Here is a 26,792-nt window from a genome sequence, read left to right on the forward strand (position 1 = left end):
GCTCGAAAATAAATTATTTCGATACGTAAAACAATCAATGCGTGTTCTTCATTGGCAGAAGTATACCTTTCAAATCATGATGTAAGCTTTGTACAGTTTTAACGAGCCAAAATCGAAATAAAAATGAGTTTTGAGACCGTTTTCACAGCAAGAAATATTATTTGAAGCAGACGAAATTTCTGTGTGACACGTAGTGACGCCTTTCGGAAAATTTGTCACCAATAAAACAACAGCTCCTGGGGCGAAGTGAGGAATGTCTAAAAGATATCCGAGAGGGAATTGGGAGCTGAGGCATGACTTGACATAGAGAGGGTGTGGCCCTGAAGAAGATGACCAATGCAGCTAAAACATGATGATGATGGAGTTTCGAGAACAAAACTTTTGCAGCTTTCTTGTGTTTTGCTGATTTCGTTTAAAAGTAATGATCACGAAATAAATGACAGCTCATACCAGCTGCAGGCCATTTATAGAAAACGCATCGGGCTCGAGGACTCCCACCATTGCCACAGTAGCATAATCCTTGCAAGAGCTCTCAGTTTAGACCCGTTTTACAGGAAGATGTATCATAATTGGGCTAGAGGACTCCCACAGTAGCATAATCCTTGCAAGAGCTCTCAGTTTAGACCCCTTTTACAGGAAGATGCATCATAATTGGGCAAGACGATGCGAAAAGAAGAAAATAAAGTCCATGCAAGAGCTCCCAGTGTGGACTTTTCTATAGAAAGACGCATCATAATTGGGCGAGAGGACTCCGATAGTAGAATAGTCCTTACAAAAGCTCTCAGATAATATCGGATAGTACAACCTTCCAGAGCTGAAGACGATGCAGCTCTCCTAGAGCATAGTATTTTTTTGTTATCACTGTAATCGTGTACTGGGAACAAAGAGGAGACACAAAACAAAATACAAAACATCATTTCATATAAAAATTTTATATTTATTTTTGTGGATATCAAATGCAGCATGAAGTTTGGATAAACATTCAAAAATCACACAATTTATAAAAGTGATCCATGGACGTTTGAAAGATGTTTGCTTTTCATTAATTAAAGAGGCCAACATGTTATATTCTTGTTGACGAAAAACAGAGTAGGAATGTTTTGAATGGACAAATGGAACTTATCTTAACAGCTCAGTTGCTTTAGTCACAACTAAAGGATGAGAAGACTTTCCAAAACAGCATTAACATATTCAGTTGCCATGGTAAACAGTCTTCAATAACAGAAGATGAAAATGCCTTATAGACTGGAATGTTATCTGTTTAAATTGTACAGTGGAACCATGCAAAATAATGAAACGGCCAGGGGCCATTGTGCTCACCGTATAGATATTTGGTGCTTTGTAATTCATCCAGATTAAGAAACATTGTACAGGTATAGTATATAGGTCAAACCAAAGTCGGTATGACATGTGATGTATCGTTGCTTGGAGTAAGTACCATAAGAATATCATCAAAAACAAGTCAATAATAAACGAGATATTGCACTTTTTACCTATTTTAGTTTTGGCCTCCTGGTGGCTGAGTTGAGTACCAGATCAGATCGAAATTCGGTGTCCGAGGTTACATGACGTAGGGAGTCATGTGTATCAAATTTCAAGTTCAAAGCTTTAGTGGTTAAGAAACGTGCCATAGTTACAATCAAACGACAAATTTACGCCATTTGACCTCTGTGACCTTGAAAAGCAGGTCAGATCAAAAACTCATATGATATGTGATGTATCCTTGCTAGGAGAACCTACCATAAAAATGTTATTGAAAACGAATCACTAAAAATAAGCAAGATATTGCACTTCTTACTTTTTCCATTATGGCCCCCTGGTGGCCGAATAAAGAATCGGATAGAGCCAAAATTTGGCATCAGAGGTTATCTGATGTAGGGGGTTATATGCACCAAGTTTCAAGTTCATAGCTTTACTGGTTAAGAAACGTGCCATAGTTTACACTCTTACGGCCAATTTACGCCATATGACCTCTGTGACCTTGAAAAGTAGGTCAAATTGAAAACCCGTAAGATATGTGATGTATTCTTCCTAAGGGTACCTACCATAAAAATTTTATCGAAAACAAGTCACTTATAAGCGAGATATCACACTTTTTAGATTTCCACTTTTGGCCCCCTGGTGGCAAAGTTGAGAATCAGATCAAACTGAAATTCAGCACCAGAGGCTATGTGATATAGGGGGTTATATGTACCAAGTTTCAAGTTCATAGCTTTAGTGGTTAAGAAACGTGCTATAGTTTACACTCTAACGGCCAATTTACGCCATATGACCTCTGTGACCTTGAAAAGTAGGTCAAATTGAAAACCCGTAAGATATGTGATGTATTCTTCCTAAGGGTACCTACCATAAAAATTTTATCGAAAACAAGTCACTTATAAGCGAGATATCACACTTTTTAGATTTCCACTTTTGGCCCCCTGGTGGCAAAGTTGAGAATCAGATCAAACTGAAATTCAGCACCAGAGGCTATGTGATATAGGGGGTTATATGTACCAAGTTTCAAGTTCATAGCTTTATTGGTTAAGAAACGTGCCATAGTTTACACTCTAACGGCCAATTTACGCCATATGACCTCTGTGACCTTGAAAAGTAGGTCAAATTAAAAACCCGTATGATATAAGATGTATATTTGCTATGAGTACCTACAACAAAAGTTTCATCGAAAACAAGTCACTAATAAGCGAGATATCACACTTTTTAGATATCCACATTTGGCCCCCTGGTGGCCAAGTAGAGAATCAGATCGGACAGAAATTTAGTGTCACGGGTCATCTGACCTAGGGGGTCATGTGTACAAAGTTTTAAGTTCATAGGCCTAGGGGTTAAGAAACGTGCCACTGTTTTTGAACTAGGATACGACGGACGACGACGACGACGACGACGACGACGACGACGACGACGACGACGGACGACGGACACTGCGGTATTGTATAGACTCCCCTACGGTGAGCCAAAAATCCGCTTCCAATTACAATGTATGATTCACAATCCGTAATAATTCAGTACTGATTGAAACCTGGATTTAATAAGAAAAAAAATCGGCTCTCATCCAGTTCGTTATAGCAGGATTCCGCTGTACAGAGATCAACCAAATAGTTACAATTTTACATTACAAACCCTTGAATGTTAACCAAACGTTCTGTGGGATTACAAAACTACATCCCTAAAGCATTTTATATAAGCAAAAGCATTTAAACTATGCCATTTATTAAAGGAATTGGTAGCAAACTGGATGTATACATGTAGGTTGTCTTACTAAACACAACAAGGGTGCGGCTAAAATATTGGCAAAAACTGAGGTGCTTTGCCGAGGTTCGGAGGAGATGGCAGCTCCACCCGATCAGCTTTTTGTGAGACAACTAATACAAACAGTGAGGTATCAATCTCTATTCTAAAACACCTCAACTTAAACAATGGAATGTAATTTTAGCCACTTTTTGACAGCTTCCACAAATGTTACCAACCCAAGCGGTTATGGTTGTGACACCGAAACAACTGCAGTGAAAACAAGGCCCAACTAAAAATATATAGAAAACGACACAACACAGCAATTAAGGTGTTTTAGAAATCATAATTGAAATGTACAATTTTTCTGATATACAAATTAATCTTTATACAATGTGATCACAAGTTAATCAAATCATTATTTGGCTTTCCTAACGAATTTACAGATATGGCCAGTATAGCTATTCGCATTATATGCAATAGACCAACTACAAAATAATGATGAAGCAGATTTGGACAACTATAAAATTGCCTTGACACTTAGGCATCTTTTAAATGTGTCTCTGGCAGTTACTGAGGAGTACTTCATTATGTAATAGAATAAACATCAAAGTTTTAACCCAAGAAGAGCCTGACAACAGAAGGTACCTTTTGTGTCCAATTGAACAATAAACTTTGCCGAAAACATTAACACTTTTTATCAAGATACATGTATCTCACAGTTGAATTTACTTGTTATCAAAGCCTGGGGATAAATGAATTATGGACGAGAGTAATCATGCTTGTTACCCTGCCACAAAGGCAATTTTTAAGTAGTCCAGAAATGTTTACATGTAGAATTAATAATAAAGTCATTCTGTACATTACAAGACTCTTTAAGCAGATAATTTTCTAGCACACACTGGTTTAGTTGAGTAGAACCTGTCCCAAAGAAGACCCCCAATACTATGCTACGTACTGTCTCGGCTGAAGCTGTGAAGTAATTGGGCCACGACACTCATTCGAGACATTGCCATCAACACACCCAGGATCAAGCCTGGGAGACAAACTAGACAAACTACTTCTCCAGATTGCTTCACGTAACAAACTAAAATCAATTGACACATTTGTCAAGTTCTTACATCAAAAATCTAAGAATAGTTTACAGATGAATTCATATGATATGTGAAAATAGCTGAACCGAAGAGGTCCTCGAGAATATACATATAAAAGTTATAAAATACATTGATATATAACTGACTCACCTAGAGCCTATAAATCCACAAGATGCTATGATACACTTGGACGAATTTACCAGAAAAATATAACTCTGGAATGTACATAAAACACAGGCAATAAACTACTGTAAACTGCAAAATTGTTGTATTTTACAGAATCCTTAAGTCCCAAGCTTTTATGTTGTAAAATCCTATTGTGCTTTCTGCAACAATGTCTTCACTTCAAATTGGGATATAAGTCAAGGCCATAATACATGTAAAAAGTGAGGCTCTAGCAATGACAAGTACATTTATTGCATACTGCCATTCTACCTTCCAGCTGCAATTTTAACTGTTTTTAAAACTGGAACAATCATTACCGAAAGAGGGTTCACAGGACGGAGGTTCATGGACATTCAACAAATTTCTTTCTCGATTTGAAAAGCCAAGCTGGAACCTAGTCATTAAGCTGCCACATTTCGAATGTATGGTGGAATTATCTCCTGTTTTTGAAGGATTAGCATGCTGAAATCCAGACACTGCAAAGATTTCACTGGGAGCTTATTACGGTGAATGAAGGTTTTAACTGCACAACAGTCCAAATCTATGCAGAATAACATTAGCAAAACAGAATGCGGCAACCACAAATTTACCCTTGGATGAAAATTGTTCATCGGATGGAATTCAATAAATGAAGGGGAACATTGACAAAATTTGTTAAACAATCGCATGACAGATGTAACAATCTTTCTCAGCCATTGTTTTGTTACCGAGTCAATGTTCAGCTTAGACAAAAGTAGATGAATCGGGAGGTCCCTGCACATATGCAGCAGGATATCCATGTTTGCCATCATCCCTATACTCTCCAGTGTAAGATCCATCCTCATGGTAGGGCTGCATTGGTTCAGTCTCAGTCGAATACCGCTCACTGTGAGGACCCATAGCCTCATTGGTATGACCATACGGACCGTGGCGGCGGGGAGGCTGATAGGGCTCATCATCGTAAGGGATGGGCTCCTTGTGCAGGCTGTCTTGACTCTTATTGTAAGCAGGGCTGGAAGGAAACAAGCAAACGTGATGGTACATTCACAAGAAAATAATCTGTCGATATTGGGAGAAGAAAGTTTTGATGCAACATATTTGATGTAATTCAGGCAGCATTCTAAACTATAATGCAACATATTCAGGAGAGCCAGAAATGCCAGAAATATAGCTCAAGCTTTGTTAATTCTTAAAATTTTCAACAGATTTTGCTATCTAATCCATTATGGAGTAATAGCTGAAGTTTTTCTACAACAAAAATGTCTTTCTGCATGTTAAGTACTCGCAGCAAGATCAATATTACAAAGGATTCTTGGAAATAAATGGACGATTTCTGACTTTTCGAATTTATCTGCAGTTTTAGCTTCAGTCGGAGGACCGTTCACCTCAGTGTTCAGCACAAGCGACTCAAGAAATGGAAACTAAGCAACTGTTAAGGCAATAGCGATGTTAACCAAATATAGGTGAATTTGCAGTTACCAGACTCTATGGGTAAGCGTGTTGAGTAGAGTTATAAGCTTATGGTGTCAACTACCAGAGACTGCAGCAAAATTTGTGGAAAGAAATCAAATACAAGAGCATCACATTTATTAAGAGAGATTCAGGGCGAATGTTCCAGTGTGCTTTCAAGGTTTCAGAACAGACAGTTGTCAAATATTCATTCATGGCGCTTGACGCATCTTGAAATAAGCAAACAGAGAACTTGATATGAACATGGTCTCCATTCAAAAATTAAAATCCTTTTTTTCAAGATTTTGCTCATGCATGACTACCGGTAAGTGTGTTGACTACTTTTTATGTTGTTCAAGAAAATATAAGGTTAGGCAGTGTGTAATATTATCACCAGTTTCCCCTTTCTTTTACCAGATTTACTGTGAATACAACAAGCTTGATAAGTTATGCATGAAAATGAAATAATTGGGTCTGTCCGAATAGGACCATGATAAAGAAGTGTCCAACATCGCCCAAAACGTCACACATACTGAAATGGTACCAATGATTGCAGTGTGGGATGTTCAGGCAAGTTTAGGCAAGAAATATAAACACCATAGAACATTCAATTAAACGGTGTGTATTGAGTGTATCTGAGACTGAGAGGCCCAACTACCAACATTTTTTTTACAGAATTGTGCAAAAGTGCTTTCTGGGAGGACAAGAAGTCGTGTCGTATAACAAGGACAATAATAAAGCGTGCGCACAATACTTTTGAAGTGATGTGATAAAGTGGACAAGATGATGTATCAGTGTGACATTGTGAACAATTTTGGACACTGCTCGCTAACCACAAAGAAGCATACAAGCAGATCTATCTAGATAAAAGTAAATGATGGTAGCAGAAATAATCCTTCCACCACGCACCAGGGCTGTTTCGGACCACGCACCCGGATGAAGGGGGACTTTCTTCAAAATTTTCATTGTCGAATTATACCAAGAATATAATGAATAGATTTTTTCTTTTTGTGCTGGGTGACAAGTTGTGATAAGACAAACTATTTACATGATTAGATATTAGCAATTAAAGTGCTAAATTATGATTTATGTTGGCTGAAAGAGCAGAAGAGGAGTGATGTTGAGTCCCAGGGCAAGATGAAGACAGCCAGAGACAGTTACCACTTGAATTTGGCAAATATTTTTTTAGCTGTTTTATCAAGTGTGATTTTGGGGTAGGGAGGGGTAGGGAAGGGAGTCAATGTTAAACAGGAGAGGAATGAAGCTATAGTAATTATTACTATTATTATTATTATTATTATTAAGTATTCAGAGTTCTCCACAATGCTTTTTGAAGTAGCGCAGCACCAAGCACAATCATTTTTCGACTTCATCACAAAGACAAAGAAGTTAGCACCGAGACAAATTCATGGAATTGGTGATGGTTTAACTGTAGAAGCCCATGGACAGATTTTGCTTCCCATCTCGAGGAAACTGAAATGTCAATTGTGTCAATATATGACTACAGCACCTGACCGAAATAATTTTTTGTAGAGAACACTGACAATGGAACTAGATGGATCTATACACAAGGAGGGACTACATTTACAAGGGTTTATGATTAAGACTATAATCTACACGAGGCTGAGCAAATAAACAACCGAAAAGCTGATTTAGCCCCGCTATTGACGGAGGAACTACAGCTGTTGCCTTGAACCTTAATACACCCCTACATTGAGTGGGCTCTTCCCCTCCTGCACCCCTACATAGAGGGGGCTCTATCTCTACACAGAATGAGATTCTATCCATTCTCATGATTCACTCCCTTAGCTTTTGGACTTCTGATGTGAACAGATGAACAAACTTTAACAAATTGCTTTTGTTTTGCTTGATTTTTCTATCTAAATAGATATATTTTTCTGATTAAATATTGAACACGAAGCTTTGCAGTAGAGTATTTCAGAAAATGATAAATGCCGTTCAGCAGTTTTTATTAAGTATTTCAGATATTATATTATGATTATTATTATGTATCATTACAATTATTATTATAATGACAATATTTTATGTCCTTTTTGCACTAATAAGCTTTCTAGAATTCTGCCCATGCATAGAAAATAAAGCTTTTTTAAACCAAAATTGTACCTATGACTAGAGATTATAAATTTATATAGTTGGGGCACAACACTTAACAAGAAATAACAATGACAGACTGGACACACAGCGCCACAACACTGCTTACATTTCAACACTATTCTTTACACCTAGTTCTTGAAATGGCTGTGGTAGCCTTGGGCATAGTGAAGAAGAGCTGACCAAACACATAAGGGCACATGCAGAGTCTTGGACCAGAACAATGATTGGCAAGCCCAACACCCCCCAAAGAAACACCACATTTTATGCTGGATACACTTCAAACCAAAGCTGCATGCATTTTGGGTAAGATTTTCGACAATCCCTGGATATACAAAGAAGAATGGGAGAATTCCTGCTGTAGCACTTGTTATTTTGTGATGCAACTAACAGGCTATCATATGGAACCGAAGGTTGTTGGCTTTTTTGAGTAAAATTCACATTGTGTTACTCAATTCACATAATGTTCCTAAATGACCCTTATCCAAGGATACAGAAGATAACTTTTAAGGCACGTTTTGGTCTTACTTTCAATGTTTAGGTTGAAAATTTTTGATAGCAGAATCACAGCAGCAGTATTGGACTCGAAGATTTTATGAGTGCAGTGAAGGGACAGCAATTTTCATGAGCAGTAACCAGTGTAGGTCCAAAGAGTGCATCTCGTTGGTGAAAATGAAATTTTTCCTCAATGTTTTTAAGAATCGTTTTGACCAAAAACAGAGAGAGTGAAGGAAAATGGGACAGAAAGTGTTATGAACAATACAAGGTGCATCTCATTAGGGAAAAAAACAATGGAACGCTGATTTTTATTTGTATTTTGATTTCACCCAAATGGGATTGTCTCATAAAAAACAACACAAATATTTTTCATGCAACAACATTCAGATAGTCCTCCCTCAATAGGGCGAGTCAGAAACGGCCTTACTTGGAGACATACTCGCGATGATGGTAACGGGGGTCGTCACGGTATGGGCGATGTGGCTCGCGCCCTTGGATGTCCTGACGAAGGTGCTCCTTTTCACGTTCTGGAAAGATACGCAATGAAATGCAGAAGATATGGTTAAACCTCATAGACTTTTATTTAACACTTTATTCAAAGAGACAACTTGAGACCGAGACTCGAGTCATTGTTCATTTTGTTGGAGACTGGAGTCCTTGTTCATTTCGTTGCGTTGCAATTCTTCCATGTTTTTTTATGACACTTACTCGAGGTCTATAGACTATACCATTTGCATTCAACTCGAATTAGGAGGATAGAATTACAGTTCCATATTGGATTCAGAGCATAGTTCTGATTCCCTACTAGATTAGGAAAAACATGAAGTTATGATTTCCTACTTGATTAGAAGGCTAGAGTCATGATTCCCTACCTTCCGCAACTTCTGCAGGGTCAGGATAGCGAGGTTTGACCTTCTTCTTCATGCACCAGATGACGATGAAGAGGATGATCAGAATGAGCACGCTGATTAACATGAGGATGAACCACGGCTCTAGAGCTATGCTCGCCGTCGATGCAGCTGAAGTGGAAAGAAGAGCCCGATCAGAATCAGGAAGATCTGCAGCAGCAAGTGAAGGGTTACACAACACTACAGCTCTCAGTCAAATATAATACTAACAAATAAAGAGGGAATAGCATCATTTCAGACATCAATCTGCAGTTTAAGGACATGATTAAGGAGTTTTTCACAGGTACATGTATTTCTTCATAGCTAAGGTAAAATATCAGTGTCCAGCACTGGCTGTCAACACAAACAAAATGTAGACAACGACTACGATGGAAGCACGACTTGTCATTGGTGACTTTCTACTATAAGATGCAGCAGAATTTGATAATATTTCGTATTGGACAGCAAATCATTATTGTCTCGATGCAAAATGCTACTACAGCTGTACATACTTCATACCGACAAATACCAATTCTGATAGTTGTAAAGTTTTGGACGGTGTAAACCCCTGGCTGGACACAGCTGATACAGTGATAAGTTTCATTACATAGACTTACAGTATCCTTTAGTTCTGACGTACTGCGACCCACTAGCTGCTTCCTGGTTCTGACCATTCCTGGATACAACTCGTACCTCGTAGACATTGCCAGGACTCATGCCCGTCACATTAATGTAGTTATTGACTGTCTCCACCGATGTCGTTTCCCATGGGAATTTGCCTTAAAAAAACATGTCATGCAAAATTAGTTTCATACAGACACGTCTGCCTTCATTAGATTGCCTGGAGGAATCATTCTCCATGTCAAGTAACACTGTCAGGACTTTGCAAGAAACAATGTTTATTACTTGTTTTAAATGCCAGTACGGTTGGGCCACAATTGGATTTATTGGTGTAATGACCCTCACTTTATCTCATGGATATTTCTGGACTGTTTCCACTCACAGTGAAGGTGGGATGGTGATATCGACCAGACATTTACCTTGAACCATTAGAATCGAGATGAAATACAATCAAGCAAACTGACTTACCCTCCATCCTGTATTGAACATAGAAGACACTGCCCGGGTTTCCAGATTTCGATGCTTCCCAAGTCACAATCATACTTGTTGCGTTCACTTCCGGGATGATGAATGTTGGTGGGGACGGCGCTGAAAGGTACATGATACAAGTAAGTTTCATAACTAAGAATCAACCCATTCCTCCAACAGGGTTGCCACTGTCTCTAGATTATGACATTCTGCAGGTGGTGTGTCTTATGCAGTGATCAATACTTTCCGATTTTTTTTCAATTTGGAGGAAAAAGGTCAAAATTGAGATTGTCAAGACAACCAGGAGCCTGGAAATAAGTGAATAGAGAAGGTCATTGTCTGGCACCAAACTGTGATGAGACAGGAACAAATGCAGACAATACTTGTCAGATTCGGTTTCAGGCACAAAAAAACAAGTGTGACACCTCGTTAGATCGCAATACAATCACTATTTTCAGGCTAGCAGTCTCAATTCGACCCAAAGTACTGAAACTTGAAATAACACCCACTAACGAAGGTAAAGTTGCCATAGGGCACAATTGATACATGATTGACAACACGTAGCACAGTATTCTGCCCCCAAAGCGTGCTCCTTAGCAGCAAAAAGAAGCCCTTACGTTGAGCAGCAGTTGTCTGTGCATCTACAAAGTTCTCATCACCGCGTCCGTTCAGAGTCTTTGCATAGATGTAGACACGATACATCTGCTCGGGGCGGAGACCGGAGATATTGGCACGGCGCTGATTTGGATCATTGACCGGTTCACGCCAAGTACGGTCACCAAGATCAAGAACATTCACTGAAATGTAGAAAAGATACACTCATTTAAAAGTGGAATATACGCCCAACAACATCCCATTTCTAAATGTCAATGAAGAGTTAAGAAATGAAAGTTACATGTACTTCACTAGTTGTTGAATATTGAACTGAGTTACAACTAAAATGTACATTTTCGGAATATTTATAACAATTTAGTTTTAAAATGTATCTACAACTTTGAATAAAGGATTAGGATGAGAACCCCACGCTTGAGACTTTCCCAATGCAGTTCAAATCCCAGATTCTGGATGTACGTGTCCATACAAAGCTAGGAATAGAGAGATACCAAACCTTAAAGATACAGTAAATGATGACCTACCTGCTCTATATGCCAAGTCATAGCCTGTGATGATACCATTCGGCTGGTGGGGTGGATCCCATATGAATTCAAGCATGTTGGAGTTACGTCGGAAAATAATGAATTGGGCAACCGGTCCAGGAACTGTAACACACAGTAAAGAGATTTATTTTAGTATCAAGTATGCTTAGAATTAAATGAAAAGGCGCATTGAAAATCCTAGAAAATAACAACTCATGAGTATTTTTATGATATTGCAAACATTTTCCACACTACTCATTGAAGCCTAGTTTTTAAAAGTCAAAATTCATTATTTTATATGCTGTGGGAACCCTGAACCAGTCAGAAGCGGTGTTTTCATTTTGTAAAGTCAAAAACCAACGAGAGAAAAAATTCATGCTTGGTCTGGCACTCACCACCTTGTTTTGTCGTGAACTTAATTCTCGCGCTAGGTTGACCCTGGTACTTTCGGTTCAAAACAGAAACCTGCATTTCAACCTCAGTATATGCCGGCAAATCAGTCACCCTGGCAGCAACCGTATCTGCACTGCTGCTCACGAGCGTTGCAGCACGTTTCTTGCGCTTTGACGTTTTCTCTGGCAGATTAACATCCACGACTGTCTGTCGCATTCTGACAGCACCCTCGGAGACCTTCCAGTACTGAATCTGAAGGAATAAAAAATAATAATACGTTTAGTACTTAACATCAACTAGGATTATCATTAGCTCTATAAACAAGACTGGACGATCTGTAATGTACAGAAGGATGAGGAGGAAACCTACGCCGCGGTCGAATTCCTTTTGTTTTCACATTATCGGTGTACACAGGACTGAACTACATGATAACGTATAACTGATGATAGTATTATGTGGACACAACACAAGGGAACTCAACATTACTAAAACCATGATAATTTCTGGGAAATTTTGTCAGGTGATCAATAAACTCACCAGGTATCCGACAAAGTACCCCTTTATGAGTTTGGTATCATTTCTAACTGCTTGCCATTGCAGGGTTGCACTGGTTGCTCCAACGGATTGCTGATCGACCACGAAGCTCTCTGGCCTATCAGCAGGGACTGAAAATAAAGTGCATTTTAGTCAATGTCAATCAAAAGCCATTCGTCTCACGATTTCCTGTTGGCAACCAAGTTCCTTTTTTAACATCAAATGTGTTTAAATCTACATGTAATCAGTCTTCACTGTGGCATATTTCATGAGATACACTGTTTACCCAAGGAAGTGATGACACCAACTGAACTGCCTCAAACACGGCTCTGAACTCGTGATGAACTGAACAAGTTGTTACAAATTCTCTTCTTACATTTTTGTGGCATATTATGTTTTTTTAACTAGCGCAGAACTAGACATACATGTAACCATGTAAGTCTGTCACATTCAAGTTCATATGACCGGATACATTTGACAGCAAAATTAAACAAGAGTTACTCTTGAACTAAAAGTTCGAAATTTGTGAGATTTGGAAACCTTTCTACGATAGGTAGTGCTGGATTCAAAGGAGCAGACGATAACTTGCCCTACTCACTTCCCTCTCCTGAGTAGCCAATCACAGGAACAGCAGTTTCTTTGGATTCACCCTCTTCATTCTCACAAGTGACCGTCACCTTATATTCCATGTACGTCAACTGGTCATTAACAATATGCTCTTTCCGCCATGTTTCTGCAATCGTTGCCTTGCCGTCATACTTGTCATTTTTCATGCATTCCACGTTCTGACATTTCCACTCCAGTTTGTAAACAAAACCTGGCGCGTTGAATTCGACCTCTGGCATGGGCTGCAATCAAGAGGCTAATTTTAGGAATCAGAATTCAGAAAGTAAGAGTTAAAGAACTAGGCGGCTTGGCAGGATTCAGCCAGATCAAATGCAAGAAGGTTAATATTAGACTTACTGTCCATCTGATCACCAAGTTGGTCGGTGTTGTTCCTTCCACCTCCACATTCTGCGGGTTAGTGGATGGCACACCTTGCTGCGTCTGACATTGCTCCTTGCTCGGGGCACTCGGTTCGCTGAGACCTAAACGGTTCCTGGCAAGAACGCGGAAGGAATAAGTCGCCCAGGGTGACATCTGAAACTCCACACGCTTGCTATTCTCGCCGGTCTTGACAGCAGTTGACCAAACATCAGGGGTGAAGGTCGTATTGTACTGGACGATAAACTGGAGGAATGGGGCGTAGTTGGCACCGTTTGGTGTAAAAGTTATAATGGCAATTCGTTCACTCTTTTTCAAGGCACAGTTGACTTGAACCTTCACCGGAGCATTCGGACGATCTGGGAAAAAAAAAGAAGAAAATATCAGACATTTTAACTTCTAATCAACTCAATGTTCTCCACAGCCTCTGAGTTAAGAGGGGTGGTAATCTAATGGTTTTTTCTGATTTCGAGCGCACCGAGAAAATTGTTCTTGAATTCTTGTATAACCTTTTCACCACCCTTTCCTATTGTACCGGTCCGCCTAGTTCGCCACCTCTTCCCGGTAGACCGGGCCGAGAAGATCTCATGATCATCTGTTTCTTGCAGAGCGCATGGAGTGTGCAGAAGCTCCGAACTCGCTCATTGCGCAGCTAGTGTAGTCCTGTATTTCCAGCAATGGCCTGAATTGAGGTGAAATTTGGGGAAGCCCTGTCCCAGTACTACATGCAGACAATAAAAATCTTTTCGATCTCCGAAGATAAACAGAAACTCACCTCTGACTGTTATGAAAGCAGTTGCTTCCGCTTTATCTAGACTTGACTCAGCAACACACGAATACACTGCAGTATCGGTTTTTTGTGCATTGGTGATCGTCAATGAATTATCCAAAGAGTTCTGGAAGATTCTTTGAGCGAGAGCATAGTTTATAGTAGCCCCATCACGCAGCCACTTTATCTTTAAGTTCTCCAGCTCCTCTGGATCGGTGGTGGCAGTACAGACAAGTTTGGCTTCATCTCCAGCATTTATGATCATGTCCTGCGGTGACGACACTATTCTTGTCTGTTCTAAAAGAAAAAGATTTCGCATTCGACTTTGTAATAACAGGTGGCCCAAGGGTCTGGCACTCAGCTGAAATTTTGCGAAAGTAATGGATTACTTGCTATCACAGAGTGTATCACCTGTCAACAGGGCAGTCACACAATTAACCTTGCTGAGCACAGAATAACTGAAATGCAGTTACAACTCGTAGTTGCAAAACAATACTTGCTGATAACAGTGTATATTATTAAAACATCATTATGTAGAAGGCCTTGTAGTTTTGTACCTGACTGGCCTACATTTTCCGCTGGTAAAAGATGACATTTCAAAATGCTACTGTTTTCTTCGGCTTTCCCTTTTTTTGTCCGCAATAGAATACCAATACAAATACTTACGACGGACTATGACATAGCCCTTTGCTGATATTGTCCCAAATTTATTCTTTGCAATGCATTCATATTCTCCTGCATCGTTTGACTTGACACCCTGGAAGAACAAGTGCAAATATTCGAGGTAAACTGTATTTTCATTGTCAAAATATATAGAAGGAATACATAACAAAATGGTTCAGCCTTGATTATTACCCTTTTTATATTTTTTTTGTCATTTACTAACTTCATGTATATAAACTTACATGTAATACCATAGAACTAACATACCTTTCCTTTTTAATCAGAGAAACTGTATCGTACCCAGGAAAGTGTTTTCATTATTCAAATAAATAAAACAATTGTTCTGAACAATAGAAAGACAACTTTGTGATGGATATATATCAATCAGGCTTTTTTTTCGCCACACTTACCAAGACCTCCAAGTTACCATCGGTGTGAACTTTATAGCGTCCACCGGTCAAATGACGGCCATCTTTAATCCATGTGATTTGAGCCTTTGGAGCAGCATACGTTGTACATGTGATGTTTTGCCGAGTGCCTTCAGCGAAGCGTATTCGTTTTGCTGGCGGTTGTTTGAATTCTGGCGGGATGGCCAAAACGTTGAGGTAGGCATTCATGAAGACATAGCCGTGTATGTTACTGGCATTGCACTGGATCACCTGCGCATCAGCTGTGGTGAGGTTAACGAAATGGAGCGTATTCTTGTCTAGCTTTGTACGCTTGGGATTTGGAGCCTTTGTGATCTCGACACCATTGATAAACCAATCGATATCTGGAACTGGAAATCCGTCAGCGGCACAATGAAAAGTCGCAGTCTCATTCTCAGCACGCTCAATATTCTCCAGTGTCTGTGTCATCAATGGTTTCGATTCTACTTCCAGTTTGAATGGTTTTGTGACAGGATTAGCAGAAAGATCGTTCTTGCCCTCACACTCATACTGGCCGGCATCTGAGAAGTCAACCTCTCCAAACACAAGTTCTTGACCATAACTGTCTGTGTACACTCGGGGAGCCTGGCCCATTGCACCCTTGTCCTTCCTTGCCCAGGTCACCTTTGGAGTTGGTCTGAAAAGATGAACTGATACGATAAGCACTTCTCTTCTTACTCTCTTGTCATCTGGAAGTATTTCAAAAATAGACCCCCTATTTTGCAGGATACAGAGTTTGAGTTAACCCAAGTATAATAGTTGTTAGATAATTTGATCATTTTCATTGTATAGATGTCAAATTGCCTGCAAAAATATTGGAGTCATTACTACTTACTCTCCACTGAAGATACACTTGAGGATATATTTCGTTCCTTTGACAGCAACGGGTTTGGTTTCGGGGGTATTCCACAAAAGCTCTGGGGGCCGAGATGTGGTTGTATCTACAAAAATACAACGAAGTAGATTATTATGGTACCAGCCACAAAAATATTTACAAGGGATGTTTTTTAAATCTTTTTTCAATGTCTCTGCCATATCAAAAGTATCTGGAGCTACTTTTAAAGAGGGCAACTAACATACGCCTCAAATCTTCTTGGTTAAAACCTACCAATCATGGCAAAGTTAGGCTATCGCAAGTGGTGTCTTACTGGAAAGTTTTTACTCATGATTTTTTTAAATACCTGCACTCTTCCAAAAAATTAGATGTCACACCTAAAATTCCACAAATGTCAAATATCAATAATTTGCTTACCACCAATGACATTGATGGTCTGATCACCTCCCTTCACCTCTCTCCTTTCGACCTTGTTATTGGCAGTACACTGGTAAATGACAGGTTGTCCTGTACCGGTGCCACCATCTTGATCACTTTTTATGACATTAGTAAAATGAAGATTTCCTAAAACAGAATAACAATTTGAATCATGAAAGAGCCGACATGAATGCCTGCCTAAAATCGTACTATGGCAACCATCTTACCATGATCCTCATCCTCAAAGTCTGGCTGTCGCCACTCCATCTCAGTCTTTTTTTATCATGGATGAGTAGCATATCTTGAGACGATATTAAATCAGTGTGGAAGAAAAGAATGCTCTGCGATTCACCTAGTGCACGCCCTGGGTCACTACTGCTTTTTCGGAATGGGTTGAGAGCCCATTTTTTGCTTTACTAGAAGTAGAAGTCTGAAGTATTGCTAGAAAAAATCTGGCCATGAATTCAATTTAAGAATGTCCGACTTGTGATCGAAAGGTCGTGGGTTCAAAGCTGAGAGCCAGGGCAACTGGCCTGATATGGTGTAGTGCAATTTGTGCACTCCCTGGTTTTGACAGTATTCTGGAATAGGCAAAAGAGTGAATTCAAAGCGCCTTCAGACAGAATTTGTGCAGTATTAAGTGCTACAACGTACACTTTCTTTTTTTCTAATTTCGTTTTATTTTGTTCGTCACTCACCGTAAGGGTCCATGGTAATCCTATTACTCAGAGGGAGCTGCTTGGAGAAACCATCTGGGTACACGACAGTCCAGTAGAGTGATGGAGGAGGGAAACTTGTCGGTGGAGTACAAGTTAGCGTGACTGGGTTACCGATTTTGATGACATGTCCATAAGGTTTTATGACAGACTCAAAGGAGTCAAGCACTGGAAACGAGAAGAAAGTGAGTTGAGACAGTACCTAATCAGAATACTGCCGCAGTGTCTGATCCGAGTCATCAGATAACCCTTGCTGGTTTTCTCCAGCTTCGAAAAGCTAAAGACCGCAACAAAAAAGTCATTCTGATATGTCTTGTCGATTGATTTCCGCAAATGAATAGATGATTAAACAACTAGGTCGATTACTTTTGGGTCACTTATTAACATTGAGCTGTGACAATGCATCCCAAAAATAACCATCACGCAATCCTTTTCCTTTTTTTATCACTAATACTTACATGCACTCTTCAGAATAACAATCTGAGAAACCGCGACTCCAAAGTCGTTCCTTGCAAAGCATTGATAGCCACCCTCATCTTTCTTCAGGGGGTCATTAATGACAATAGTACCCTTATTCGGCTGCTGGGTGAAACGGTTATCATTGCCGCTTACATCAAGACTAAGCTCCTCTCTTTCCCAATTGAATCTACAAATAACAACATTTTTTTAATTGAATTTTGAAGACTTTTTATGATGTACATGTATTGACAATATCAACTGGACTTGAGCTGTGGCTTTTTTATGCAGCTTTGTAGATGGGACTAACTGCAAATGTAGCCAGAGCAACCATGCCCAGGAAAGCCTTGAGCCAGCTCCTCTGCTCCAAGACGAGTACGAGTACATCACATCAATTTCTTCCATTACCTCTTGGTGTCATTTACAAATGTACGCTAATCTGCGACATGTGCCCGAGTTTGCTCTGTTTAGTGTTAGGTCTGTCACACACACGATATATGTTGCGACATATTGTCGGATAATTTTTTGTTGATATTGCTTTGATTTGCTTGGTTTTAAAAACCAATCAACCTAGGTTCCTACTTACTTTGGCCTTGGTGTACCCCTAGCATCACAGGGTAGCTCTATACTCTCTCTTAATTTGTACGGCATCAGCTGTTCAGGCTGAGAAAGAATTTGGGGAGGAGTGGTAACTGAAAGTGAAACAATAAAACAGACCTTACAATTACATTCAATACATTTATGAAATTAGCAGAAGGCAAATGCTTGTTTATGTTTTTTCTGCAGTTGATTAGATGGAAGAGTGCTGGACCTTGCTACTACGGTTACATGTATCTTGACAAGAACAATGGAGCCAGATAATTCTCCCTCACTATATAAAGTATAAGTTTCTTGTGTTACTTAACATGTATGATCAGCTTTCAAAACACCTAGGTTTGGGGACTGCCATAGGACATACAGGTTTAACACTGATATTTTACACCTACCAGCTGCAAGTGCTAAAGAAACCATTAGCAGCACCACCCCAAGGCTGAGCAACGACCACGTCGCCATCTTGGTTCACTATTTCTATCGTCTAATTAGCTGCAACTGAAACAGAGAACATTTTCAAAACTAAGCAAAGGGATTGGCAGGAGTATCAGTTAAGATTAGGGAGTCGTCCCCCTCCCCCCCGTTCCAAGAACACAAACTAGAATTATCAACCGGTCATCCTAAACAGCGTCCACCACCAGGTTTAAAGTCAGGTATAAAACACATTTCCTGAAAACTTCATGACATTTGGGGAGACAAGGGAGTTGTTGTCTATAATATCACAAGGCTCGACTGTAGGCTACATGTAGTATTGGATAGCCCTATAATTTCCTCCAAATCAAACCCCGATGTGGACGCTTGTACATTTTAGACAACAACTCACTATAAAATCAAGCACGCAAATTAATGAAACGAACGTCCAGGAAATGTTGAAAACGTCCTCCTCATTTCGTTCAAAGATTACCATTACGGGCCGTTACTCCCCCATTAGACTTTATTTTGACGACTTTAAACTTGCTTTTGGTTTTAAACCTGGTGGACGCTGTTAAGGATGACCCTTATAGAAGGGAAGACATCGAGAGAAGGGATGATAAGCTTATAATTTATGGCCTACATTGTTTGTCCGTGTACTGTACACTACAAATGCACTACATCATGTACATCGCGTACATTTTCTTCGTTGTACGAGATGACCTCATTTACTCGGGCCGAATAAACACTTGGTTACAAGTGTTCATAGCCGAAGAGTGCAACTGAAACAACATTGACAATATACTTTGATGCATTTATTTTCCGTTTTAACTTCAGAAGATATATTTGAAAAAGTGAAAGAGGAGAAACTTACTCATGAAGAACCCCACATAGCTGATATATCCGCAAAGTTTACGCAAAACTCACCCAATATGGCGGTTGACCTAATTTGGAAATTACTCACAAACCAGAAAGGGAGTTCGGAATTGAGATGTGAGTCATGGGGTGCATGTAAATTGGACATTTTGGACCGGCGCCCGGGAGATTGGCCGCAACCGTTGTTTGTTTTCGGCCCCGCTCGCGATTTTTTTTCCTGACCCTTTCGGGCAGTACAGTGTACATTTGTACACAGGTTCTCAGCCAATCAGAATCCGATAAATCTGAAGAAAGCACCACATTGTCTAGTGAAGTGCGTTGAAAACAATCAGTCTTGAAAAAACACATTGCACGAAATGATAAATTTTGACTACAGTACTGTATGCAAAACAGCAGGGATTGCTGTTATTTGAACCCATTTTGCTTGTATAGTTTTGTTTGTATTTTATACTGTAGTAGCACTTGCCATTATATCAATAGATATCTCTGTAAAACTGATGCTTCAAATAACGCTGTTCGCAGCATACAGTATCATAAAATACTGGAGGAAGACCATACACATGAGGCAGTATCGATCTCATTGCAGAGAATCATATTCATACTGGAGGAAGACCATTCACATGAGTCTCATTGTATATTCATACTCAATACTATCCCTTGGATCTTGGAGATGGGCTATTGTTATTGTCCTTTCTGTTTGTATGTTGCAGGCAGCATAAATCAAATATCTAAAATCTAAATAACAAGGGAAAAGAAACGCATTATAAAAATAAAATATTAAAAAAAAGAAAAAATGTTGTCCACAACCGGATTCGAACTCGTGACCTTTGGATCGAACATCGTATTCTGTCACTTCTGACGAGCGCTCTACCAACTGCTCTAAAGTTTCTAAGACTTCGGACGTCATGTATTTGTCGAAATCTGATTGGCTGAAAGTCCCTGTACAAATGTACACTTTAGTGCCCTAAAGGTTCAGGAGAAAAAAATTCGCGCCCCGGTCTCCAACCTATCTCTTACTTGATACACGCAAGGATACTAGGATAACATCTCGGATATCCCACTGCATGGGGCTTCGCAACTTGTCCAGAAATAAGTGTCATCAGACTGACAAATCAGACGAAGAATTAAAATAAAGAGCACAGCATTTCTTGAAAACTATAAATGCGTTTTTAATGAACAATACAATGTTGTTGTTTTTCCAAATAAATCGTAGCACACTAAACAAATTCCTTGCCAGTTTCCTACCCCTCGAGGAGCCTTGTCTTTGCTAAGCCAGAGTAGACGAAAGGACTCGCCCTACTTTTCAGTGTCGCTTTGGGACCGTTGTTAATACCCTTGGCACTCTGACCAGTTTCTAGTCGGAATGCGTTCGGGGCGGGTGTTACGAATTCTGAGGAGAGAAAAGAATAATAGGAAAATTTAAAAGACAAAAATGTATTTTAGAGCTTCTATAGATTGTGTCGCTATGGACGGTTCTCCCTTTCATTTCAGTGACCATGACTTTCAACGGGCGAGGGAACATACACAGAGAGAAACATGCCAATCTGTTTTTAGTGTCCCCGGGAGTGTCGGGAAAGAACAGGGGATACTCCGTCATTTTATAGAGGAATGCGTTCGTGTTGCAGGAGACTACACAAGAGATTAAACGGACAAATGAGCACAAGAGGCGAGGGACATGAATCTCTCGTTTGCGGAGCGCATAATAGAATCGATGCTAAACTTACGTTTTCTATCAGTTGGTCGTTTGGTCATGCTGCAGCTGAGGTCGTAATTCTTGGGTGGTGTGGGGTGGTAGGCCGCGGGCCCTGGACCAACAATTTCTGGAAAATTTCATGTATCGTTTCAGGACTGGGGAAATAATACATACCACCCCTGGCCAGTTTTTAAAAACAAACAAACGCACTGTATTAAGAAAAGCAGGTGCGTTTTTGTGTACTATCTATTCAACGGGATGTTTCACAATCTGCAAAATGCACATTGTTTATGTGGCTATTAGAGAGGTTGAGATATTTCTATAACTTCCAAGTCTATGAGGATGCAAACAGCTGGTAAAAGAGGTCGACAGTGATGTTAAAATTTGTACGTAGGCCCTATACGTGGATGTAACGTCCGGATATATGGATGCAACAACAATAAAATTCCCTTGGCGAAAAGGCCCGACTGCATGGTTGCAGTCGTAGGCTTACTGTAGCGGGGTTCGTCGAATCGTCTCGCCATGGAGTGTGCAGGGGCCTTTGGCGCATCGGGTCGATGTTTGACAGCAATCCGGTAGTGGTTAGGGCCAGGAACAGATTCTGAAACTGAGACAGAACATGTTGAAAACACATTAAATTATTAAATTACCATGCATCCAGTTGATCAGATCCGGTGAAGAAGTCGAAATATTCCCCTGGAAAAAACAACTTGGCCCTATTGTGTTCTGACGGATTCTGCAGAGACCATGAGGCGACCATCATCAGTATACATGTATATGAAAAAGATGTCCCTGCTAAATCTATACTCTGTGCGAGCGGGGCGGGAAGGGGGTCCAGTTCCCTCGGTCAGTCTTGACCCCGGACTGCCCCCTGAGTATAGAACTTACATTTCCTTGCCGATCTTCCCATCTTGCCGATGGAATGTGCTGGCTTATCATTGTCCGCGAATCTTTTAGTGATAGTATAGTGGGCCGGCCCGGGGGATCTGTCGTCCACCCCTCCATTTTTGTCCCCTGCAATAGAAAATGCATCCTGAAATGTTCGCCTCTGCGGTCCTACACAAACCAGAGAAGCGAACATTAACCCCGGACTTCCTCAGGGTGTAGAAAACGGCGAAAATTGGTACGACCGTCGCAACATGGAGAAAGTTGAAAACGGCTGTGACATCACAAAAAGCGAGTAGCGTTCCTTGCTAGGTTACGTAGACGTCGTAATCGACATCGAAAAATTTACTTGCGATATAATTTTACAACAAAAAGGAGAAAATTGTAAAAAGGATACAACTTACGTTTGACGATATCGGGAAAACACGTCGCTTTCCCTGAAGTTTTCTCTCCAATGGTATACGCGGGTGCCTTCTTTAGACAGACATCGGTGACGGTGTAGTGGGCTGGGCTAGGGTAAGGCGTCTCTGTATGCTCGGGCCATCTGAAGCCCAAGTTTGCCGTTGGCGCATCCACGATGGGGTCACGGAGGGTGTACATGTTTGGCGCTGGCACGAAATCGTCTGAAAGTGTAAAAAAGAACTCTTTCTATCACGAGGAAGCAGTCCTTGGCATGTTGTGGGACTTTTGTCTGGCATGAGTTGGTGGAAGGGAAATGTATGGAAAAGGAGAAAAGTGCATTCGAGGAAATTCGTATTATCCCAGTCCGGAAACGAAATTAAAGATGGCTGTTGAAAAGCGGACGGCGCTGAAAAGAGGTCCTCGTCCATCTACATGTATTTGCAGTTGTCGAGAGACGTGATCTTCGTTTCAGATTCAGACTCGGAGATGATAGTGTCTTACCATGCAGAACTGGGTCACGCCTGCCAGTGATGCTCTTGGCTACGGCCTTCCCAATGGTAGTACCGGGACTGTAGGCATTAGGCGCTGGTGTATCAAGGCCGATAGCTAAGAAAGACAGAGACGGACGCGGTTTTATTTTCTCGATTTGCTCGAGTTGTTCAAACTTGTGGCAGCGTTCCATACGCAAAATCTAGTTCCGCGATCAACTTCTCAGGGTTAAGGTGGAGTCAAACAGTCCAGCAGAAACACCGTACATGGCTTGACTCACTAAAGCGCCCCGCAAACAAGCGATTAAAATCGTGTGCGACGATAATCGCTCGATTGCGGGAGCCCCATATCACGCCCAGTGATTGGGGGTTTTACCCGCAGACAAGAAATCCTTTTGTCGCACATACGCAACGAGTGCTCGTTTGAGCACCCAGCAAAGAACAGGCAACTTTCCAAAATGATTTCGGTAGTGGTATCGCCTTCTGGCAACGACTCTGCGTGGGCGAATCTTGGACCTCGTCTCAAGGGATGTGAGGGTCTTACTCAAAGAGGTTATTGGCTAAGTGAAAAACGCGGTGTTGACAGTATTGATCTTACTGGACGAATAGTGGGTAAGGAAAACCTGACGGAGCGGCACGATTGCCTTGTCGGAGGACTGAGTCTGAGACATAGGTTTATTAGCGTTGCTCTGACATCTTACCAGCATGGTGAGGCTTGAGACGTTTGGCTAAGGTGTAAGCTGGTCCACCTATGTCTGTATGGAGGCTGTACTCAGCGGGTCCTGGATTCAGAAATTTGTAAGAAGGTTTAAATGCCAAAAGACAGACCAGAAACAGTTTCTGCTGTCCCGATTCTGTAATTGCGATCTTAGTATGCGTAAGGGAATATGATTAGTTAATGCCAAGAAACAACCAATCGCTTTGCCACTGGCTTCAAGGCCGACAGTTCCTTCATCACCCTGATGGCTATGAGTTGTTTTAACGTTGAAGCCGTTCAGAGAACTAATAAGCGGCTGGAGGGGTATGGCATGTTTGGCCGAAAGATTGACGCAGATCTTTTGGTACATCCGTGATTCAACATACCTGGGCCGTTCCTGATATTGTCTCTTAAATGTCTAACACCAATGGACTTGTGTGGTCCCACCTTGTGGCCTGATGGCGGTCGGTAGTTCGGCCCTGGTGTGCTCACTCCTGGAAGAAGTACATGTAGGCAAGAATTGGATTCGGGGATAAATTATCAGACGACAGGAAATGCAATATGAAGACAAATCCATCTTATTTTGCAAATGCGCGTCGTTTGAGGTCTCAGGGACAATTCAGTAGTCAGCTGGCCAATTCTTCAACCAGGTGAAAAATTCAACAGTCAGCTGGCGCAGTTTGGATGATTTTCAACCAGAGGAAAAAACTGTCCGAACTACCTGCCAGGCTGACACGACACGAGGGTGGTTCCGTAGCCTCTATAGGTCAAGGAGTAGGATATGCTACCATGCTACCCCAATATCTGCTGTACACGGCGCGGCCGAGAAGCCAGTGTGCTGAATTAGACAACAAGTGTGGATTGCTGCACCTGGAGGTGCAGGAGGAGACAAAAGAGAAGAGGAGGTAGGGAGATGCCTATTTTCAACCCTGCTCAGGCTGATGCCAGGGGCCAGTCATCACCTTCTCGTCACTGAGGTTTCCTAAACATATCTCGTGCAAAGATATGAGTATGTTGTTTATGAAATGGATGGGTTTCGATAGTTAATGCTTACCGATGGTATCGACGGGCTGAACGAGAGAATTGGGCGGACCAGTATTGATGCCTTCCGAGTGTCTGCGGGACATGCTTAACCTTGGTCCCGTCGTGCCGGTGTCCTTGTAAGTGACATTATACCCGGCAGGGCCAACGCTTCCATTCATTTGGTCTTCTGGAAATACGGTGTACAGTTTGAAAATACATGCAGTCCATGATCTTTGCAGTGGTTTTCCTCGCGCCAGTTGGTTGACCAAGATTTAAAAAAAGAATTAGGGATATGAGCCTGTATAACCTTGAATGTAGAGCATTGAACAACTTAGCTGTAGGAATTTTGTTGTTAAACGTTTGAAAGAGACACTGCGCAAAGATACAACCAAATCAGGCTGTTGGCGACTCTCACCTCTAATACCGAATGCCATCATCTTTCCCTTTTCTTTCAATGTCATCCTATGACCTTTACCAATGTCACAGAGGGTGTTGTAGTCGGCTGGACCAACATTGTAAGCACCTAAGGTAAAGAAATACTGGATTAAAAATCTAGTCGAAGATGGTTTTATTAAAACAAACATATGGGAAACTGCAGTTTGCCTTGGCATTTACGTAATAGATGAGTTTTCGTCTAAATTATCCAACTCTTTGGTAATGCAAGGGTTCTTCGGCCTCATGATGAGCCAATGTGATGAGCGCTTTTACTCTTTGTGAGGAAAGACTTGTTGGTGTTTCTCAAATTCAATGTGGTATACTCACTTTTCTGTGTTGTGTACCTTCGTGCCATTGAATAATGCGCAGTTGATTGTTGCGTTAGATCAACTTTTGGGCTGTAGTCGGAGGGAGCAGGATTGCTGTCACCTGAAATCAAATGAGTCGTCGAATTACAAAATAAAATGGCCCAACTCCACCAAGCTTAATTGTCGAGGAGACCTTTTTGTTTTTAATTGCTCTAGATTCAATCTCATCACAGATAACGCTTATATGAGCAAGTTTTTAGAGAAACGACCTTCACATATTCATGGGCTTACCTAATGAAGTGAGTGCTTTTTCGCCAGGAGCCACAATAAATTCACCCATGGAAGTCCGACGACCTGAAATTGTAGAATTTAAAATAGCATTATTTTATTGATTAAAAATATTTCGTCAGCTTGATACAGTTCTCCGCAAACCGATGCTGCTCATTCGAAGAAGTATGCGTTGTGTTTGTGGTTCATATTAACACCTTCAGCGCCGAACCACGTAGATCTACGTGGCCCAAACCCCCCTCTTTGAGCTGGTTATCGGAGTCTAATGGACTTCATGAAAGAACTACGTTATCGCCATCTTCAGGGCAAGGTAAAAACTGAAAATACCAAACGGAATTTTTAGTACGAGTATTTTCACGGTATTTTCAGTTCCCACCTTGCCCTGAATATGGCGATGGCGTAGTTCTTTCATGAAGTTCATGAGACTCCAATAACCAGCTCAAAGAGGGGGGATTTGGGCTACGTAGATCTACGTGGTTCGGCGCTGAAGGTGTTAATTTGAGTATAAAATTATAGCAATGCAAAACTTCTTCACGCAAATCTTATCCAAGTTCAAAACATCCAAAGAATCATTAAGAAGAGCTTACTTACTTCTGGCGTGCGACATGGCCCTAGGCCTGTTAATACAGACCAGGCTCTCAAGGACATCCTCTTTCGAACCTTCCCTCGACATCTTTTGAGGAGATTTTTCAATTTTTGTTATTTTGACGTCCCGCCGTATCCAGGGTGGACGTCGTATTGATGACGTCATCAACATCCATTCTGGGACGACATACGGATGACGTCACGGTGCAAGATATTTTTCCACGTTCATCTCTATATATTTGCTACTATAAGCGTGAACTGGAGCCGCAAATAGAACT

At 40.9% G+C, this 26,792-nt stretch overlaps 2 protein-coding genes across 3 annotated transcripts; both read right to left on the reverse strand.

Annotated features, from left to right (window-relative positions):
* Nucleotides 1-916: 916 nt before the first annotated feature.
* Nucleotides 917-19,779, reverse strand: LOC135491718 (neuroglian-like). 2 transcript variants are annotated; one of them, XM_064777772.1, is made up of 21 exons: nucleotides 19,709-19,779; nucleotides 18,819-18,921; nucleotides 18,419-18,524; nucleotides 17,835-18,022; nucleotides 17,359-17,544; nucleotides 16,661-16,807; nucleotides 16,244-16,349; nucleotides 15,391-16,045; nucleotides 14,984-15,074; nucleotides 14,324-14,614; nucleotides 13,528-13,907; nucleotides 13,163-13,412; nucleotides 12,568-12,695; nucleotides 12,033-12,282; nucleotides 11,638-11,760; nucleotides 11,119-11,298; nucleotides 10,502-10,621; nucleotides 10,030-10,191; nucleotides 9,398-9,544; nucleotides 8,965-9,052; nucleotides 917-5,478 (listed from the first exon to the last, which is right to left on the reverse strand). In XM_064777772.1, the coding sequence occupies exons 2-21, from the start codon at nucleotides 18,883-18,885 to the stop codon at nucleotides 5,211-5,213; spliced, it is 3,933 nt and encodes a 1,310-aa protein (XP_064633842.1). In that variant the 5' UTR covers nucleotides 18,886-18,921; nucleotides 19,709-19,779; the 3' UTR covers nucleotides 917-5,210. The 2 variants fall into 2 exon arrangements, with proteins under 2 accessions (XP_064633842.1, XP_064633841.1); XM_064777771.1 differs by having other exon boundaries at nucleotides 8,953-9,052.
* Nucleotides 19,780-20,881: 1,102 nt separating this feature from the next.
* On the reverse strand, nucleotides 20,882-24,398 carry LOC135491365 (uncharacterized). Its single transcript, XM_064777173.1, has 8 exons — nucleotides 24,262-24,398; nucleotides 23,880-23,960; nucleotides 23,192-23,296; nucleotides 22,693-22,911; nucleotides 22,292-22,417; nucleotides 21,897-22,010; nucleotides 21,435-21,530; nucleotides 20,882-21,100 (listed from the first exon to the last, which is right to left on the reverse strand). Exons 4-8 carry the CDS (start codon nucleotides 22,886-22,888, stop codon nucleotides 20,952-20,954), a joined length of 681 nt encoding a protein of 226 aa, XP_064633243.1. The 5' UTR covers nucleotides 22,889-22,911; nucleotides 23,192-23,296; nucleotides 23,880-23,960; nucleotides 24,262-24,398; the 3' UTR covers nucleotides 20,882-20,951.
* Between the last annotated feature and the right edge of the window lie 2,394 nt (nucleotides 24,399-26,792).

The sequence above is a fragment of the Lineus longissimus genome, chromosome 7, assembly GCF_910592395.1.
Source record: "Lineus longissimus chromosome 7, tnLinLong1.2, whole genome shotgun sequence".
In the NCBI taxonomy this organism is placed as follows: domain Eukaryota; kingdom Metazoa; phylum Nemertea; class Pilidiophora; order Heteronemertea; family Lineidae; genus Lineus; species Lineus longissimus.

Excerpts from the sequence above, each read along its gene's own strand:
- LOC135491718 (XM_064777771.1), bottom strand. The coding sequence starts at position 18,885 with ATGGCGACGTGGTCGTTGCTCAGCCTTGGGGTGGTGCTGCTAATGGTT. Across the intron at positions 12,696-13,162 it reads TGGCTACTCAGGAGAGGGAA|TCCCTGCTGATAGGCCAGAG; the intron begins GTGAGTAGGGCA and ends CTTTATTTTCAG. Across the intron at positions 12,283-12,567 it reads GGTACTTTGTCGGATACCTG|ATTCAGTACTGGAAGGTCTC; the intron begins GTGAGTTTATTG and ends TTATTCCTTCAG.
- LOC135491365 (XM_064777173.1), bottom strand. The coding sequence starts at position 22,888 with ATGTACACCCTCCGTGACCCCATCGTGGATGCGCCAACGGCAAACTTG. Across the intron at positions 22,011-22,291 it reads GGGAAGATCGGCAAGGAAAT|TTTCAGAATCTGTTCCTGGC; the intron begins GTAAGTTCTATA and ends GTTCTGTCTCAG. Across the intron at positions 21,101-21,434 it reads ACGACCAACTGATAGAAAAC|AATTCGTAACACCCGCCCCG; the intron begins GTAAGTTTAGCA and ends TTCTCTCCTCAG.